The sequence below is a fragment of the Asparagus officinalis genome, chromosome 3 (genome assembly GCF_001876935.1).
Source record: "Asparagus officinalis chromosome 3, Aspof.V1, whole genome shotgun sequence".
Taxonomy (NCBI): Eukaryota; Viridiplantae; Streptophyta; class Magnoliopsida; order Asparagales; family Asparagaceae; genus Asparagus; species Asparagus officinalis.
The window spans coordinates 4,331,623-4,349,209 of NC_033796.1; the positions used below are offsets into that span (position 1 = coordinate 4,331,623).

At 35.8% G+C, this 17,587-nt stretch overlaps 2 protein-coding genes and 1 non-coding gene across 3 annotated transcripts in view; all 3 read right to left on the reverse strand.

Annotated features, from left to right (window-relative positions):
- Window positions 2,328-6,324, reverse strand: LOC109832713 (annexin D7-like). The gene is made up of 5 exons (XM_020400117.1): window positions 6,166-6,324; window positions 5,925-6,070; window positions 5,259-5,477; window positions 3,650-3,862; window positions 2,328-2,904 (listed from the first exon to the last, which is right to left on the reverse strand). The coding sequence occupies exons 1-5, from the start codon at window positions 6,239-6,241 to the stop codon at window positions 2,608-2,610; spliced, it is 951 nt and encodes a 316-aa protein (XP_020255706.1). The 5' UTR covers window positions 6,242-6,324; the 3' UTR covers window positions 2,328-2,607.
- Window positions 14,412-14,484, reverse strand: TRNAR-ACG. The gene has a single exon. It is a non-coding gene; the product is annotated as a tRNA-Arg (tRNA).
- LOC109832714 (CD2 antigen cytoplasmic tail-binding protein 2 homolog) overlaps window positions 14,682-17,587 on the reverse strand; it is a 15,370-nt gene continuing 12,464 nt past the window's right edge. The window contains exons 9-10 of the mRNA XM_020400118.1: window positions 16,951-17,028; window positions 14,682-15,185 (exon numbers count right to left, since the gene is read on the reverse strand). Coding sequence (XP_020255707.1) covers window positions 15,113-15,185; window positions 16,951-17,028 — 151 coding nt within the window. The 3' untranslated portion in view covers window positions 14,682-15,112. The remainder of the gene's footprint in view (window positions 15,186-16,950; window positions 17,029-17,587) is intronic.

Genomic DNA, 17,587 nt, shown 5'->3' on the forward strand with positions numbered 1-17,587 from the left:
GGCATTAATTTTATTTAACTTAATATATATGCTCCGATTTTGGGCATTGGACCGAGAAGTTGGAAAAAGCTATATTTGCACATGATGAATTTGACATAAAAATTCTTGATAAGTTTTATCAACAATTGCGAGAATGAATCACAAGCTAGGTTGTTTATGGGGAAGCCAACTATTATGCAAAAGAAGTCGTTGACTGAGTTCATGAAGAGTCAACCTCTTGATTAGAATGTTGGCCTTTGGTTGGATTGCGATGCTTTTGGGATATTTTTGCGAAACTAGCTAATTATAACAATGCGTGTATAATTATTTTTGTATGTAAACGAGCGTAATTATTTTTGGATGTTCATGTTGCTAGATGATTGCTCATCATTTTGCCTAACAACTATGGTGCATGTATTAAACTTACATTAGTACAAAACTAATGCTACTACCTCTATTTTCATGCATCTCAGTCATGGCTTTACATGTTAAATTATAAACTTGGTATGCTAATGCAAACTTGTTTGATAGGTTTACAAGTGCGGTTCTATAATGATTTCCCCTCGATGAATTAAAGTTAAAGAGGTATGTATTTTTTGTGTTATGATGATGGGCTTCATTGTTGAAGATATGCAGCTAAAGTTTATACTAGTAATCAATTGGCGAGGCAGCATATGCAGCCAACATTGCTATTATAAACTGCATGGCGAGGCATATAATGAAGAAAAGAGCCTTTTCTGAGCATATTTTCTATAATTTCTTTTGAGCTTTGGTTTGATTTCCATCTTGGCTTGTTTGGCCCTTTTGAGCTTAGTTTTTGTGGTTTCCTTTGCTACCTGACATGTTGCAATTGGTGTTTGTTTGGCCTCATGTTGCTTGGCCTTTGGACCCTAAATTGTTGTGTTGGCCTTTGGTCTTTGGTTGTGTTGGCCTTTGGTCTTTGGTTGTGTTGGCATGTGGTTGGTCTTTGGCACAGCTTGGCCTTTGTTTCAGTTTTTCATTTTGTGGTTTCAGTTTGTGCTTTCCTTGGTTATAGATTCTTGTTGCTTGGCCCTTGGACCCTAAATTGTTGTGTTGGCCTTTGGTCAGCCTGGATTTGGTGTGTGGTTGGTCTTTGGCATTTGGTTGTGTTGGCCTTTGGTCTTTGGTTGTGTTGGCATGTGGTTGGTCTTTGGCACAGCTTGGCCTTTATTTCAGTTGTGTTTTTTGTGGTTTCAGTTTGTGATTTCCTTGGTTGCAGCCCCTTGTTGCTTGGCCCTTGGACCCTAAATTGTTGTGTTGGCCTTTGGTTGGCCTTTGGTCAGCCTGGATTTGGTGTGTGTTGTTTTCATTTGTGCTTTTTGTGGTTTCCTTTGTCTACCTGACATGTTGCAATTGGTGTTTGTTTGGCCTCATGTTGCTTGGCCTTTGGTCAGCATGGTTGTGTCGGCCTTTGGTTTCAGCTCTTAGTTGTGTTGGTTTGCTGTGCCAAATGTTGGTTGTTTGGCCTTTGGTCTTTGGTTGTGTTGGCCTTTGGCACAGCTCGCCCTTTGTTGCAATGGTTTCAGTTCTTGCTTGTCCTTTGGTTGGTCAGCTATGGTTGGCCTTCGGATTTAGTTGATGCTTGGTCTTTATAATGGATTTTGTGCAGGTTTATTGTACTCTCTGCCTTGGTTCCAGCTCTTGGTACTATTATGTGTTGTTGGTCAGCTATGGTTAGCCTTTGGTTTCATGTTGATGCTTGGCCTTTGTTTTAATTTTGTGCATGGTTTCAACCTGCTCTCGGCCTTAGTTTCAGCTCTTGGTTGGCCTTTGGTTGGTATGCATATTTTGTGTTATGATGATGGGCTATATTTAAGATATGCAGCCAAAGTTTATAGCAACAATATATTGGCGAAGCAATATATTGCAACCAACATTGCTATTTATAAACTTTATGGCATTGCAGATAATGAAAAAATGGCCTTTTCTGAGCACAACTATGATGATGGGTGGTAATCTTACCATGGTGACCACAATCAAGTTTTCTTGGTTTTTTAGTTTGAACCAAACACTAGAAAATGAGGGAATCTATTCACACATCAATTATTTTCTTCTTTTTTCAAGTTGAACCAAACACTAGAAAATGATGTAAAGTATTTTCACTACATATTTTTGGGCGAAACAAACACAGGAAACATTTTTCAGGAAAGTGAAGGAAACACAAGAAAGTGAAGGAAATTCATCTATGGAAAGTGAAGGAAACGAACCAAACAGGCCCTAACATGAAAGTGCTTCGGTTGAAATGTACTATCTCCCTTTCAACAAGCTGATTGTTAAATTACTGTTATCCCATCACAGGCAATTCTCTCACCAAGTCCTCGTTCAAATAACGGTCAAGGGAAATGCAGACTCAACCGAGACATTTTGGTATTTGACAGGAAGCCCATGACACAAACATACATGAAGTTTTGATCCAGCCTGCTGATATAATACAGTCCACACTAGATAAAGAGAGTCTAAAACAACATGAACAAACTCAATTTCACTCCACAGGGGAAGACATGCACTCTCAACTATTTATTCTCTCATTTCACAATGTACTACATGATTCACGAAGCGACCACTCAATGATATTAACTCTGAAGGTAATGAGCACGATAACAACGTTCAAGCTTCCTCATGACCAAGAAGAGCCAAAAGCATGGACTTATAATCTCCAGAAGTTTCGCCTGAAACAGCATGATCCATAGCAACGCTATTTCTCTGCTGGTAAACATCCTTTATCTCTTGAAGATCCACCTCTGCTCGAGTGGTTATGACACGAGTAAGGGCATACTCATCCGTTCCTAGCTTGTTTATTGCAAAGCGGACCACCTTCTCAAAGTACTTTGCAGGGCAAGTGAAACAGCGAATTGTTGCCCTCAGAGCAGCCAGATACTCATCTTTAGGATCAGATTTCAAATCCTGAAAAAGATAATTCCGAATTTAGGAGTAAATTCTAATTTTTCTATCGCAGTTGAAATATTTATTGTGAAATTAAGGCGGGAAAATTAGACACTTGAACACTATTTTGTCATTATAGAAATTTATTTAATCAGACGAGTCTATGACATAGTTTGTTGGTTTATAATAGCAAGAGTTTCAGATTCAAGAATGTTAATATGGATGCTTCAAACACCTGATTGAAGCTTGAAATTGTGGTTTTTACCAAAAATTATTCAATTCAGTTAACATCTTTTGTTTTGGTAATCTATCATTCATCTACTGGCATCCTTGATCACTTAAAAGTAATTGCACTATGGTGAAAAATAGAAAACCATCTTTTCCCGGTAATCTAATGTCAACCCACTGGCCTCCCTGATGACCTAAAGTAATTGCACTATGGTGGGGGGGAAACAACTTTTTTGCCAAATGAGCTAATTGTACTGCATACGAATTCAAAGATGAACGTATCATTTAAAATCAACAGCCTTCTAGCAGCAGTTGAAATCATGCTCACAGATTAATGTTTCTGAAATGTAGAAAATACCACAACATTTTCCTCCAAGGACTATGCTAGAATGCAAATATAAAATACTTTTTGCACATGCTATATATTTTGGCATTCTATCAAAGACACTGTTATAGTGTGAATTAAACTCAGAGCTCCTATAGTAGGTTTATAAGAATAAAAGGCAGGGAGCACAACAGAAATGCATGTAGCTTATACCTTGTTGATTGGATGACCAAACTGGTCATTGTAGTGATTGAAAGTTGCAAGCAGTTGGGCCTTGCTTCTGGTAGTAATAATCCTGATAAGCTCTTCATCGTTGTAACCCTTGTCAGAAATCTTTTCATGCAATATTTTGGCCTCTGACTTCGCAAGTGTCTTGTTAACCTCTTCACCCTCATAGCGGAAGGCACTAACAAGTGGAACCAAAAGCTAGAGAATGGAAATAGAACGAGTAAATGTTACAAACTCATCATACAAATTCATATATGACCAGTACTTCAAATTTTAAATTATATCATACAACTGAAATTTACCATCTCAAGGGTAAAGGATGAATCAGAGACATTAGATGAAAGTAAATGCCTAAGCTTCTGAAAAATGTGCACATGATTCCCTACATTAAGAACACAAAAAGGCGTATGTACTTCATTTTACACACGAGGATCATCCCATGATATGTCTAGATGAGATAAATGCTCCATAGTGTCAGGGGCGGATCCACCATGGACCAAGTGGTGTCATATGACACCACTTTGCTCCAAGGCCCCAACTTATGCAAAGATTAGGATTATAATATACTGAAGATGTCACTGTATTACTGAAAGATGTCGCTTAGTTTTGTGGGATATAGTGATTGTAGTATTGTGTTTTTTTCGTAAGTTCTGATCTGACGATATTTTATTAAAAAATTTGTATAACTGATGAATTACAATATAAAATCGGATGTTAAACCGCAGACTTTGCTCCAAGCTGCGATTATATTACTAATAAACTATGAGATTGGGATTCAATTGTATGATTATAAATTTTTGTAATTGTTAATTATGAAGCGACAACACTTTCCAGACATCTGGATCCGCCAATGTATAGTGTGGGCATTAGAATCAGGACTATCTGGTTTCAAAGCTTTTGATATTCTCTTGAAGATACACATCTGTGATCACCAATTGGCTCTCAATTGATGCAAGACCACCTCCTGTAAAGAAATTGAAAGATATACAGAGGTCTGAAATTGAGAACTTGTCAGATATCCTATGGAGCCTTCTTAACTGGGAGGTTAAATCATGAGCCAAGGTACATCACAGAAATGCTTACAAAATTAAATGATGACGAATACTCACAACTCCTTCAACAGGCTTCTCAGATGTACCATACTCTAGCTCTTGGAATAGTTCTGATCCATGATATTGATTATGTTCCCTTCATTTATTTGGCATCCATCTTCAGCTGGGTTGGCTACTGGGACTAACATGTCTACCTTTTTTTTTAGAATGGATAAAGCAGGCATCAACAAAGCTAGCAGTTTTAGGGAAAAGACTTACAGCTATTACATTTAAAAGAAGTTACACTTAAAAGTAGTAGAACAATCTAACCACTCAAACTTTGTGCCTACATACATGTACATTAATATTATATAAGAATTCTAATCTGCTCTAAGCCATTCCTTAATATGCAGGTCAGTAAAGCTACAAAATTTATCTACTTCTTGTATGTATTTGTGCCCTTGAAAGAACAAAAATAACAATTTAGAACAGAAAAAGTTATTGTTGGTAGAACAAAGCTTACTAAGATTAAACTCAATTATAAGAGCAGGGATTTTATATACCTTGCGGAAGTCCCCAGTGGTGTGGGCAGCAACATCCTCCTCAAGGGATCTCTTGTAGCGAGCATGGTATGCCTGCCTTGCTGCGAACAGCTGCCCCGAGCTCCTAGCACAAGCTACCTCAATCAGAACACGGTTACTTGGGTTCCACTTCCTTGCTGCCTCATTCGCCAAAAATGCATCCCTTTCTGCGGGATGAAAGGTCCACAGAAGCACGATTCTCTGCTCTCGACACGATTAGGAGCAGTATGATTAGTTGTTTAAGATTCATAATCCAGAAAAGTCATTAGAAAAAGGGAATTTTCGTTTATTTTCTGCATCTTTAGGCTTCAGTTTAAGTAAGCGGAGTTACAGAACCGATGATTCCAGCGGCTGCGATGATCCATGAAGTCAATTACTCCCCGATCTACCCGGAATTATAATTCATCCAGGATCACTTATTAGAAGCTACAACCTTACCCGCCAAACACTAGTTTATCTTGATCCATAATGGGTCTCCAAGCAATAAATAAAACACTAGTTTATTTTGATCTGATCAGATACAGATAAAATTGAAAATTAACCCCTTTTATAAACGCTTAGGCTCCAAATCTACGATCATCCAGCAATTACTTCAAAATTTACCGATCCATAATAAAAAAAACACCAGACTAGAGGATCGAAAGCTACCTCAAAATCGCCGGAGATCTCCTTGTCCAAGGACGTGAACAGCTCCTCGCCGAACAACTCCTTGTACACTCGCCGTATTTCCATACGCTGGGACGCCGTACGATGCCCTAGGATCGATACGATAGTCTTCTCGTCCGTTCCCCATCCTAAACAAAAACAATGCGATCGATCCAAAATTAGGAAAAAAAAATAACAAAAATTGAAGAGAGTGCTAAAACCCGAACCCTAGAGATTTCATTACCGACGAAGGCTTTTCGGAGTCTATCGGCGTCCTCGAGCGGAGATGGAACGGAGCTGGGGACTTTTAGGGTCGCCATTTTCTCCCCAACTTTTTTTTTTTTTGGCAGGAGGAGTGAAGTGATGCTTTCAGAGAGGAAGTAGGAGGGGGGTTTATATGGAAGGGGGCGGAGAATTTTGCGTGTACGTCCCTTGTAATTTGTGTTTGAGCAGAATAGTGTTCGGCTCGTATTTAGTTATTAGAAAATGATAGAGGCACACCCTCAACCACACCTCTAACCACACCCTCTCTCTCATTTGCTACAGTATACCGGGCCCCACATGTGAATTTAAATTTTTAAATTCACATGTGGGGCCCGGTATACTGTAGCAAATGAGAGAGGGGGTGTGGTTGGAGGTGTGGCTAGAGGTGTGCCCATAGTGCCACCTTTAGTTATTTGCACTTTGCTTTATATGGTATGATTTTCCTTTTTATTTATTTATTAATCTCTCTCTCTCTTCATGATTTGAATTCTTTTAACTTTTTAAACATATTAAGTCCTTAAGTATAGGCTAGGATTGATCCATAATGGGAGATGGTCCGCTCCTAATTATCTAGTTAAGTTATCAGAGGGGAAAATGAATTAGCTTTTTAACAAATTTAGTATCCACAAATCCAATTAAGAACTTGCCAAACAGAACCTTAATATCTAATCAATAAGAGATAGGGGTGTCCAAAAAGCCCGGAGCCCGGGCCCGGCCCGGTGTCCGGCCCGGGCCCGGCCCGGTCGGGCCCGGGCCCGGGCACGACCGGGCCCGGCCCGGGCCCGGAACAGTGCCGAAAAAAGGCACTGTGGCTTCGAATGGCCGGCCCGGCCCGGCCCGGCCCGGCCATAACGGTCACAAACGTGACCTTTGCCCCTTAAAACGGTCAAAAAACGGCTATTTTTCGAGGGTTTTTTGGTCATTTACCTAGGGGGCTGCTTCTATAAATAGAGGGGGGGTTTCAATTCATTTTCTCACAACAAAACTCATCTATTTCTCTCTCTACTACTCTCTTATACAATCTTATACTATCTCATACTAATATACTATCCTATAATCTTTTGTATTTTCTAATACTTCCAACAAATGGCTTCTGGGTCTGATTATGAAGAGCAACATGCAACTCCTACCGATCCAGAGATGAGTCCTCCTACAACAACTCCTCATCCTACCGGTGTTAATCCTGAATCTGGTGGCGACGAATCTACGGCACCAAGAGCTCCAAAAAGGCCGAGGTCTGATGTATGGAATTTTTTTGAGAAGATAGACGTCACCAAGGATGAACACGGTAGGATCATCTCTCAGAATGCGAAATGTGCGTTGTGCGGCCAGATATTCAAAGCTCATCATAAGAGCGGCACCAACCATCTCAAACGGCATATTGAAAAACACAACAAAGGCCAAAATCTACAAGGTGATATCCGGCAGTCTATGCTTTCCCAATCATCCTCTTCAGGTACCCTCGGCAGTTGGAATTATGACGCTGCCCGAGCCCGGAAATGCGTAATCAGGTTTATTGTTCTTAAAAACCTTCCTTTTAAATTAGTAGAAGATGATGAATTTGAAGATTTATTTAGAGATGGTTTTTATCCTGCATTTACAAAATTTTCTCGTCAAACCTGTCAACGTGATATTTTAAAATATTATGTTGAGGAACAGGGAAAAATAATTTCTTATTTTAAAAATTTAAACTGCAAATTTTCTTTAACTTCTGATATTTGGTCATCTAGAGTGCAAACTGGTTATTTATGTATAACAGCACACTGGATTGATGAAAGTTGGAAAATGTTTAAAAGAGTTGTTTCTTTTATTGCAATTGAAGAGTCACACACTGGTATTAATGTTGCAAATTTAATTGTTGAAGAACTTATGAAACTAGAAATTGATCAAAGAATATTTACTCTTTCACTAGATAATGCAAGTAATAATAATGTAGCTGTTGATTTTCTGAAAATAACTTTGTCATTGCCATGTCATGGTGAGCTTTTTCATGTTAGATGTATCTGTCATATTTTAAATTTAATTGTTCAAAGTGCATTTTCTGAAATTAAACCCATGATAGAAAAAGTTAGAACAGTTACTAATATGCATAATGCTTCTGAAATGAGAATTAAAAGATGGAAACAATGTTGTAAAAGAAAAAATTATAAGCCTAGACTAATTCCAAAAGATGTTGACCATAGGTGGAATTCCACCTATGCAATGTTATCTGTAGCAATAGAATATAAAGAAATTATAAATGATTTTATAAATTTTTATGCTTCTAGTTCTAGCTCTGGTAGTGCTTATGGAATAACTGAAGATGAATGGACAGTTATATGTAAATTAAATGAGATGTTACAAGTTTTTTATGATGCTACTATGTTATTATCTGGTTGTTATTATCCAACTATTACTTTAGCTGCTTTACAAATTTTAAATATTCAAAAAAATTTTACAAAATATCGTATGGATGATATTTTTGGAAGTATAATTTTTGAAATGGAGAGTAAATTTAATAAGTATTTTAGGCCTATTCCTCATATTTTTGGTATTGGTGTTCTTATTGATCCATGCTTGAAGGAAATTGGCCTTCGAAGTTTGTTACAATCATTGTATGGTGGACAGATTATAGACTTAGATGATGGATCCACCCTTACTGCTACTACTCATTATTTAGCTATTAGAAATTATTTTCAAACCTTATATGATGAGTATGCAGCTAGATATGGTGTAGCTACACAACAGTCTTCAGCTTCGGCACCTTCAGCTTCGAGCACAGGTCGAGGTAAAAGTGTAAGTTTTGATAGGTATGCAATGGTAGCTGAACTAACTGGTGGATCTGGAACTTCATCAGGATTAGATGTTTCTGAAATAGATGAATATTTTTCTGCTTCTTTAGTTAGATGTCAAGGAAATGCTTTAGATATTTTGCAATGGTGGAAAGTATATGGATCAGTTTCATATCCTATACTTTCCACCATGGTTCGTGACTTACTATCAGTGCAGGTTTCGACTGTAGCCTCGGAATCCGCTTTCAGCACAGCAGGACGTTTGATCGACGACCACAGGACATGCTTAGATCCGTATACTGTACAAGCGGTGATGTGCTTACAGGATTGGTGGAGATACGAGAAGCGAACACAAGGCATCGAACGGATTGCTATGATTGAAGATAAATTTGAAGAGTTGGGACTAGCAGATAGATATAATGATTAGATAATATTCATAAAATTGTAATTTTGTTTTCTTAGCTTTAAATTTGAATTAAATTATTTCGAAAAAAGTTGCAAATGATAGTGATATGGGTGAGTAGGTGCCAACCTAGTTGGGATGTACTCATCTATTGTGATGCGACGAATTTCGAAATAAATTTATACTTGTAAAGGATTTGTAAAGGATTTACCGATTATTAATAAAGAAGTTATTTTTATCATTTTTTGTACTTGTAATTTATGTCATTTCATTTCAAGCTATTAATTAAATTTATGACATTTTTTATAATAATTTATGGTTTATGGTTTTGTTAAAATTTAAAAAAAAAACAAAAAAAATTCTAAAAAAAATCAAACCGGGCCGGCCCGGTGTCCGGCCCGCTCAGGCCCGGGCCCGGGCCCGGGTCCGGGCTTGGGTTTTGCCCGGCCCGGGCCCGGTTTTCTGGGCCGGGCCGGGCCGGGCCGGCCCGGATGGACAGCCCTAATAAGAGAGGACAATATGCCATTGAATAAATTCACAAAGGAGTATAGGATGATATGATTTAAAAAAAGTCTTCTTCGTTTTTTTTTTCTTACGGCGAATAGAAACGAACGGTCTATCAATAATCAATCGCTACAATGCTTGTTTTATTTATATCCAGATTGATAAGGGGAATCTTCAATCGTTTTAGACTTTATAAAGTTTCAAAAAAAATTATATTCTTTTTTTTTAATCGATGATGATGTGAAACAATAATTTTTTTCACATCATGCATATCATGTGGATTTTTCTCAAATCCAAGGGTAGTAATATTGTTGAAAATAGTTTACATCTCAGGGCTTTGGTACTGAATAATTAATCCTAGAGTTATCAATATTATCCCAATTTAGTGATCACCATGAGGATGTTAGCTATCAAATATTAAATTTGTTGAAAGGAACAGGATAACGCCTAAGCAACGTGGAAGCATATTTGATATCTCCGAGTCAATGAGTGATGGAGTCAGATGCTTAGCATAAACTAATCTCACTAGTAGAAAAACGATCAACCTAGACGGAAATTTCCGTCTAGGTTGATTGAAATTCCGTCTAGATTAGGGCATCTAGACGGAATTCCGTCTAGTTTGAGTGGTTTATTTTGCTTCCGTCTAGATTGATACAAACTAGACGGAATTCCGTCTAGGTTGATCAATCTAGACGGAAGTCAACCTAGACGGAATAAAGAATTCCGTCTACATTATGAATCACAACTAATTTGAAACGCCAGTGTGAACCATCCTGACCGTTTCTAATCACAGTGGAGACATGAGGGCCATGTGTTACATATTAATTTTTGGATAAGATTTGGTTCCTCAATTAATTTATTTGTGAGGGTCGGGGTCCTTTTTAGGTCCCCAGTAATTGAATGCCCTAAAGTTTAAATGTAGTCTACATATGCTAATAATGTGAGCCAGTATGCGGTTAGGAAATCAATTCATTATATTACTCTCCTAAAAAATTTAATAACTGAAATGAATTCAGGATTTTGAAATTAATTTTTTACATTCGCAATTATTAAATCACGAAAGTTTTAATCAAGATCGTAAGAAAACCGTGTAGATATTGAGTGAACTGGAAATTTTATGCTGTTTTATGAAATAAGGCAAAACTCGCCAATAGCTTCTTAAAAGTAAACCTTTTTGCAAGATGAAAAAGTTTGAGAAGTCAAAATAGAACGCGCAGATATAAGATTTGAATGAGAATGATCCGGGAAGAAGGGTCTGTTTGGTTGTATGTTTTTACCATGTAAAAGGATGGAAAGTGTAAAACGTGGGTTCCAATGCCAGCTTTCATCATTTTATATTGTTTGTTTAAATTCTTTTTTACATGAAAAGCTTACATCTTTTGATGAGGTGTCACCGAAAGAAAAAAATCATCAAAATTAGGAGTAGTTTTGTTGGAAAGCTAACACAATGTCATAAATGTGTCCAAAAAATAATAAAAAAGTTAAAACCTTGTAGAAAGTTGTGAGGTGGATAACCACTTCTATTTTGTGTTATAAATACTCTAGTTTACATTATACTATCCAAACAATGTGATACTGTTATTTTAGGATTCACAAAGATTCATAACCAAACAATGTAAACACTCGAATAGAAAGTGGTGAGGTGGATAACAACTTTCTATTTTGTGTCATAAATACTCTAGTTTTCTAAAGGCATCCAAACAACCCGCGAAAGGTAATAATAGATAGCTCATGTCATGTACACATAACATAAAATATTTAGACATATCTCTACTTGTAATGATATCATTTATATCAAAGTTGTCTTAAAATAAAATGCTTGTGAGCTAAGTTTCTAGCTAATCCCTAGCTCGTGTGAAATAAAATATAGCTTAGGTGTGATGAAATGTTATTCAAACGTATGTCTCATTCCGTGTGTCATTATAAATTTATAAGCATTCAATCTTATCTACACACAGTCTGCGGATTTTTGCTGCTGGCCAGAAACTTATATTTCATAATTCATAAAGTCACCACACCAATATCAATATAGCATATAAGCTAAGATGCTCGTGAATAATGCACGTTGTCGTCGGACAAAAATCAAAATAACGTTCATATAATACGTTATTTGTGAAGGGTGTAACTGCAAATGTGAAAGTAAAAAAAGAACAAAAGAGCGAAGATACGGATAGCGTGTAGGTCTGTCAATATCATCAGAGCGCACGTGAACGCTGCGCCCTTTTTTCTTTGTCTCTCTTCCGAGTGGGTGTCGTGGGGATTCCGCAACACGTGGAAACGGTTACTGTGCCACGTGCGCAATGCGGCGACAGAGTGAGCTGGCGAACTTAATTCAGTCGTCTCTCTGATTATCTGACACGGACAATACTCAAAAAGAAAATATTTCGTTTTATTTATTTATTTTATTTTTTTTGAAAATAAGCCCTTACATTTCTTGGAACTAGTTTTCGTGGACGTGCACGTGCAATGCACGTGGATAAATATTAAAAAAAAAATTTAAATTTTTTTACTATAAAATAAGTGAGATTCATTTTGAGTTAAAATTTATAAACATGGATTATTACATTTGCCATAAGTTATATTTAAATATTTTAAAAAAATTATGAAATAGATGATTAATTTTAAAATTTTCTTGGGGTCTGGAATAAACAACTAACAAGTTTGCAGTGGAGGTAGGGGAACGTAGTGCATTCTTAGGAATTATTAATCTTTACTTAGTTTGTTTATAATGATAGGATTTCATTATTAACTAATTACAAGACCTAGTGTATTATTATTTTTTTGTTGGACGTTTAAGGCAGGCAGAGGACCCATGTGAATCCTCATCGCAATGAATGTTATACAATTTAACTATAAAGGAAAAAAGAAGGGTTAATCAATGGTGTAGTTGATGAAGGGAAACTCCATCTGTTTAATTTGGTATGTGAATATATAATAGATGGAGATGGAGAATGGTGGTTTTGAAAATAGTGGGTACGTGCGGGGTAATTAATATGGTTTTTATTTGTGTGGTTTTCTTCGTTCATTTTTAAGATATCTGTGGTCCTGTGGATATATACAGTTATAGCATTACTACTCTCTTTTGGTTTCATGAAAGAGTTTGGGTGTTAAAAAAATTAAAGTATCTAAGCTCATACTTGAAATTTATTTTAACCAACACTCATGTTTAAATATTACAATTGGCATTGAGATCTAAAATATGTGTGAAATTCTCTTTGATTTTTATACAAACAATATCTATTTAAATAATAATAGTATAATTAAAATTTGTGATCTGAAAAAAAAGATTAAATATACGATATAAGTAATTGCTTTAAAATAATCTAATCTAGTCTAATAAGAAGAAAATAGATGAAAACGATGTAAAAATTATTGTAATTTCATAATTCATAATTTTTAAACAATCTAATCTAATCTAATAAGAAGAAAATAACAAAGGCACATACTTATTGAAGGAGATAAAAGTGCTATAAAAATTATTATAATTTCTGACCTGAAAAAATATCAAACATACAATATAATTAATTGCTTTAAAATAATCTAAACTAATCTAATAAGAAGGAAATAGATGAAAGTGTTGTGAAAATTATTGATATTTCTTGTTAAAAAAAGATCAATTATACAATATAATTAATTACTTTAAAATAATATAATCTAATCTAATAAGAAGAAAATAACAAAGGCTTATACATGTAGGAGGAGATGAAAAGTGTTACAGAAATTATTGTAGTTTTTTGTCTTATAAACATTGGTATGTGATGTTGCATGTGAAATGATAACAATTGTAGATGTAGTTTTATTTAAATAATAATAGTATAATTAAACTTTGAAACTAATTATGCAGAACCGTGAGCTACTTGAATTTTAGTTAGTGAGAGATCGTCACGTTGTGTCCTCATATCGCAGCCTTTTGCCTTAATTTTTCTTTTTTATAATTTTCAGAACGATTTTGTCTATTTAATTTGTTTGGTGGATTTATGAGATCCCCCGTCCATATTATGTGCATTTGTAGGTTTGTGTTGTTTCGGGGTTCGACCTCTGGGGCAAACATTATTTGTCTCACTAATTTGTTTGTTTTACATATACGTCATTCATCTTGTATACATGCATTTGTAAATTTAGCATTTAATAATTTCATTCAGATTTATATTTCAATTTAATTATATTCTTATCTTCATATTATGTATATCCAATAAAAATTCATCAATTTATCAATTTACTCTTACTTATTAATGGATTTGTATTTGAATTTCAAAAATATTTTTATGATTTATGAGATCCCCCGTTGTCGCTTATTTATTTATTGTGGGAATGAAAAAAAACTTAGAGTGCTGCTACGGGGACCCAAAATATGAGACCAATGGAGGGGGCAGGTGATGTGTTCCCTTCCTATTAACTCATTATTCCCCTCCATTGGTCCCATATTTTTGATCCTTAAATTATTTTCCAAAAACTTAAAACATAATTGAAAACATTTTCAAACAAGCGCGACTCATTGTGGGAATGAAAAAAACTTATAAAATAATTGAAAAAAATTTCGTACAAGCGCGACTCCGCTGGGGATCGAACCCAGAATCTCTGGTTCCGTAGACCAGCGCCTTATCCATTGGGCCACGGAGTCCTGTTTGCTATCTTTTTAATCTTTATTTATTTTAGTAAAGAAAAATCTCCGCAGTTTCCACGAGTTCTGCCGTGAACACGAAATAAAACATATGCAAACTAGAGGTCTGGCTCATACAGAATGTTATACACTATCGAGGACCACCACTGCATAGCAGGAAAACCAGATATCTTCCGAAACAGGAAATTCACTTCACAAAAACCAAAAAAGTTCACACTTGTTTGCAATTCGCAATGCTCTCATCATCAAGAAGCAAATAAAGTCTATCAGAAATCAGAAGCGAAATACCTAAGGGGGAGAAACAAAAAGAAAGAAAGGCAACCGAAGGAGCTAACAAACATCATTATACAGCACAAACAAATTTCTTTTTTCACCAAGACTTGGTATCAGTAGGATACTTGGTATCCTCTATACAGTATGATCTTCTACTCACTGATTCTACACATACAAACCAGCAGATGTCTAGTCAAATTAGCTTCAGTCTTGTGCATGTGCGTGCCAAACATTTCCAGATAAAACTGAGTCCCCCGATTCATTTTCTACATACTACGTAACTTTCACCAAACTCGCTCTCACATGACTCCCCGGTCCCAAAATGCCTTCAGCCTTCAAATGTTCCCAGACACCTTCAGGATTCTGTAGAAGGTGCATCAGCATTCTGAAACTCAACATATTCGCCAGTTTGCTCGTTGAATGAGTACCTGCAACCAGAAAAGAAAAATATATGACCATCATTCCATCAACAATCCGATTGTAGCGGTTGATGATTTCGAATAAGCAATTATCTTCTATTCAACATTTACATTTTCAAAAAATTGGTTATCCAAAATATCTAAAATTTAATGCCATATTAAACAAAATAAGCAATTATCTTCTTTTCAACATTTACATTTTCAAAAAATTGGTTATGCAAAATATCTAAAATTTAATGCCATATTGAACAACGTACTGTTGGGTTTCAAATAACTAATGCATTTGTTCTTCCAACTAATATACTTACTCTTCCAACTACACCTCCTGTGTGTATTCTCTTCCTGTGCCAGTGCCTGCCCATTTTAGTGTTTCATCTTTTCTCAATATCAGCATAGATAGCCAAACTAACAATCCGATAATTATAATCAGATAAATTACTAATTGACTTGATGACCTGCCTCTTAACTTTCTCATTCTTAACCACATCGAAACAGAGATCTTTCTAGATGCTAAAACTTCATGGCCATCTGAAACCTTGGATCACAATTTACACACAACTCTATTTTTAAAGGGTCAATAAAAGATTTTGAGTAACTTTCACAAATAGATAACATCAGGGGTGGTGCTCAGTACCATGCAAGGCAGCCTGATGAAATAGGTCTTACCATCATCTCAAAGGCCAGTTAACAGATGGGAAATCCTACAGTCACGGGGTTCTTGGGGACATACAGATACAATATAGAATAGGAAAAAATTTCAATATAGACCGATTTTGCTAAATATTTAGCAAAATCGATCATTTTGCTAAATATTTAGCAAAATCGACCTCTTTTTGGCCAAAAGAGGTCGATTTTAAAAAACGCCCAGCTGAAAACATACGGGACTACTAGTCCCGTATGTTTTAAAGGGCACTAATCTCCCAGAAAACCCGTATGTTTTCTGGGAGGTGTTTTTTAAAATCGACCTCTTTTGGCCAACAGGCCAAAAAGAGGTCGATTTTGCTAAATATTTAGCAAAATCGGTCTATTTAAAAAAAAATCCTATAGAATAATGATAACTACACTGCTCTCTCCTACACTACTTCTACACTACAAGAAAGAGAAGTGCGAGGTCTCTTGATGATGAGTCATCAATTTTGAAAAAAAGTTGAAAAGAATGGACCCACACTACTCTCTCTTGTAATATTAGTGTAGTAGTAATAGTGTAGTTATCACTACCCTACAATATAATCACTAGCAGTCCAGCACCAAAGAAAAGCCTTTCTAAGATCATTCAAGATCCAAGAATGTATGCCACCTCATTATAATGACAAAGTCCAAAGAGTGCGACTGAAGGAGAAACACATGATACTTTAATGTTGGGAATTGGCTCGTCCATGAGTCTCAAGCCAGTGACCAACTGACACATTGCTTTTTGCTGTAACTCATAAAACCTGACCTACCCAAAAATAAGTAAGGTTCCCAACTGCAACATCTAACTCTGCAATATTCCAATTAAGCCTGATTTACGTTCTGATTCAGATCTTAGTCCCAATCAGAGGAGCAGTAACCAGAAGTTCTAAAAAATAATTTACATTACGGACACTTTTCTTAATTCATGTGCTAAATGAAACTGAACTTTAAAATGCAGATCTCAGTAAGAAAAAATATATATGCATGAGCTACAGACTTATCATATCAACTATCAAGTGATTGACCAAAAAATATCAAGTGTACGGTAAATATTAAAGGAGAACAAACTATATAGTGACATGAAAGGATGCAGCAATAATACCATTTTCCTGAAGTGGCACAGCAGTAAAGTTTTGACGTTGGATCATAATAATAACCCAGGCCACTGCTATAGTAATACCTGCAAGAAGCAAACAATATAGATATATAATCCGAACAACAAAAAGATCACCACAGGACACTATTCCAAAAATGTAATTCAGAAATTGACCATTTACGCATCAAGCAAAAAAGTTTTACTGATGCAAAAAGATTGCGTAACCAAAAATAATATGTAAATTTCAGCCATGAAATAGGAAAAAGGTCCAGAATAATGTAAAGATCTTTCTAATATGGCCATCAGACATTCTGGCACTCCAATTCAGATATCGTATTGTTAGTATTAATAGCTAAAAACCCTAAAAATATTTGAACAATATGAACCTTTTAGGCAATAAAAAATGTTTTAAATTTTCTTTAGGCGACAAGAAATGTTTTAAATTTTCTTATGGAAAATGATTAGGATGAGATTAGGTCCATATTTAGAGTTAGTGACTACAGCAGTTGAAGCGATATCTCGATATCACATTCAAAAAATATTCCATTTTGCATGAATAATAAGATACATTACATTTTGGAAGCATCAATATGAGGACTGCTGCTCACTAATTACTGAACAGTGAACAGATAGTGTATTCTCA

What these genes read in the sequence shown, in the direction of transcription:
- LOC109832713 (XM_020400117.1), bottom strand. Translation starts at nt 6,241, where the DNA reads ATGGCGACCCTAAAAGTCCCCAGCTCCGTTCCATCTCCGCTCGAGGAC. An exon ending in ACTCCGAAAAGCCTTCGTCG is followed by an intron (nt 6,071 to 6,165) that starts GTAATGAAATCT and finishes GTTTTTGTTTAG; the next exon opens with GATGGGGAACGGACGAGAAG. An exon ending in TTGGTCATCCAATCAACAAG is followed by an intron (nt 2,905 to 3,649) that starts GTATAAGCTACA and finishes TATCTTTTTCAG; the next exon opens with GATTTGAAATCTGATCCTAA.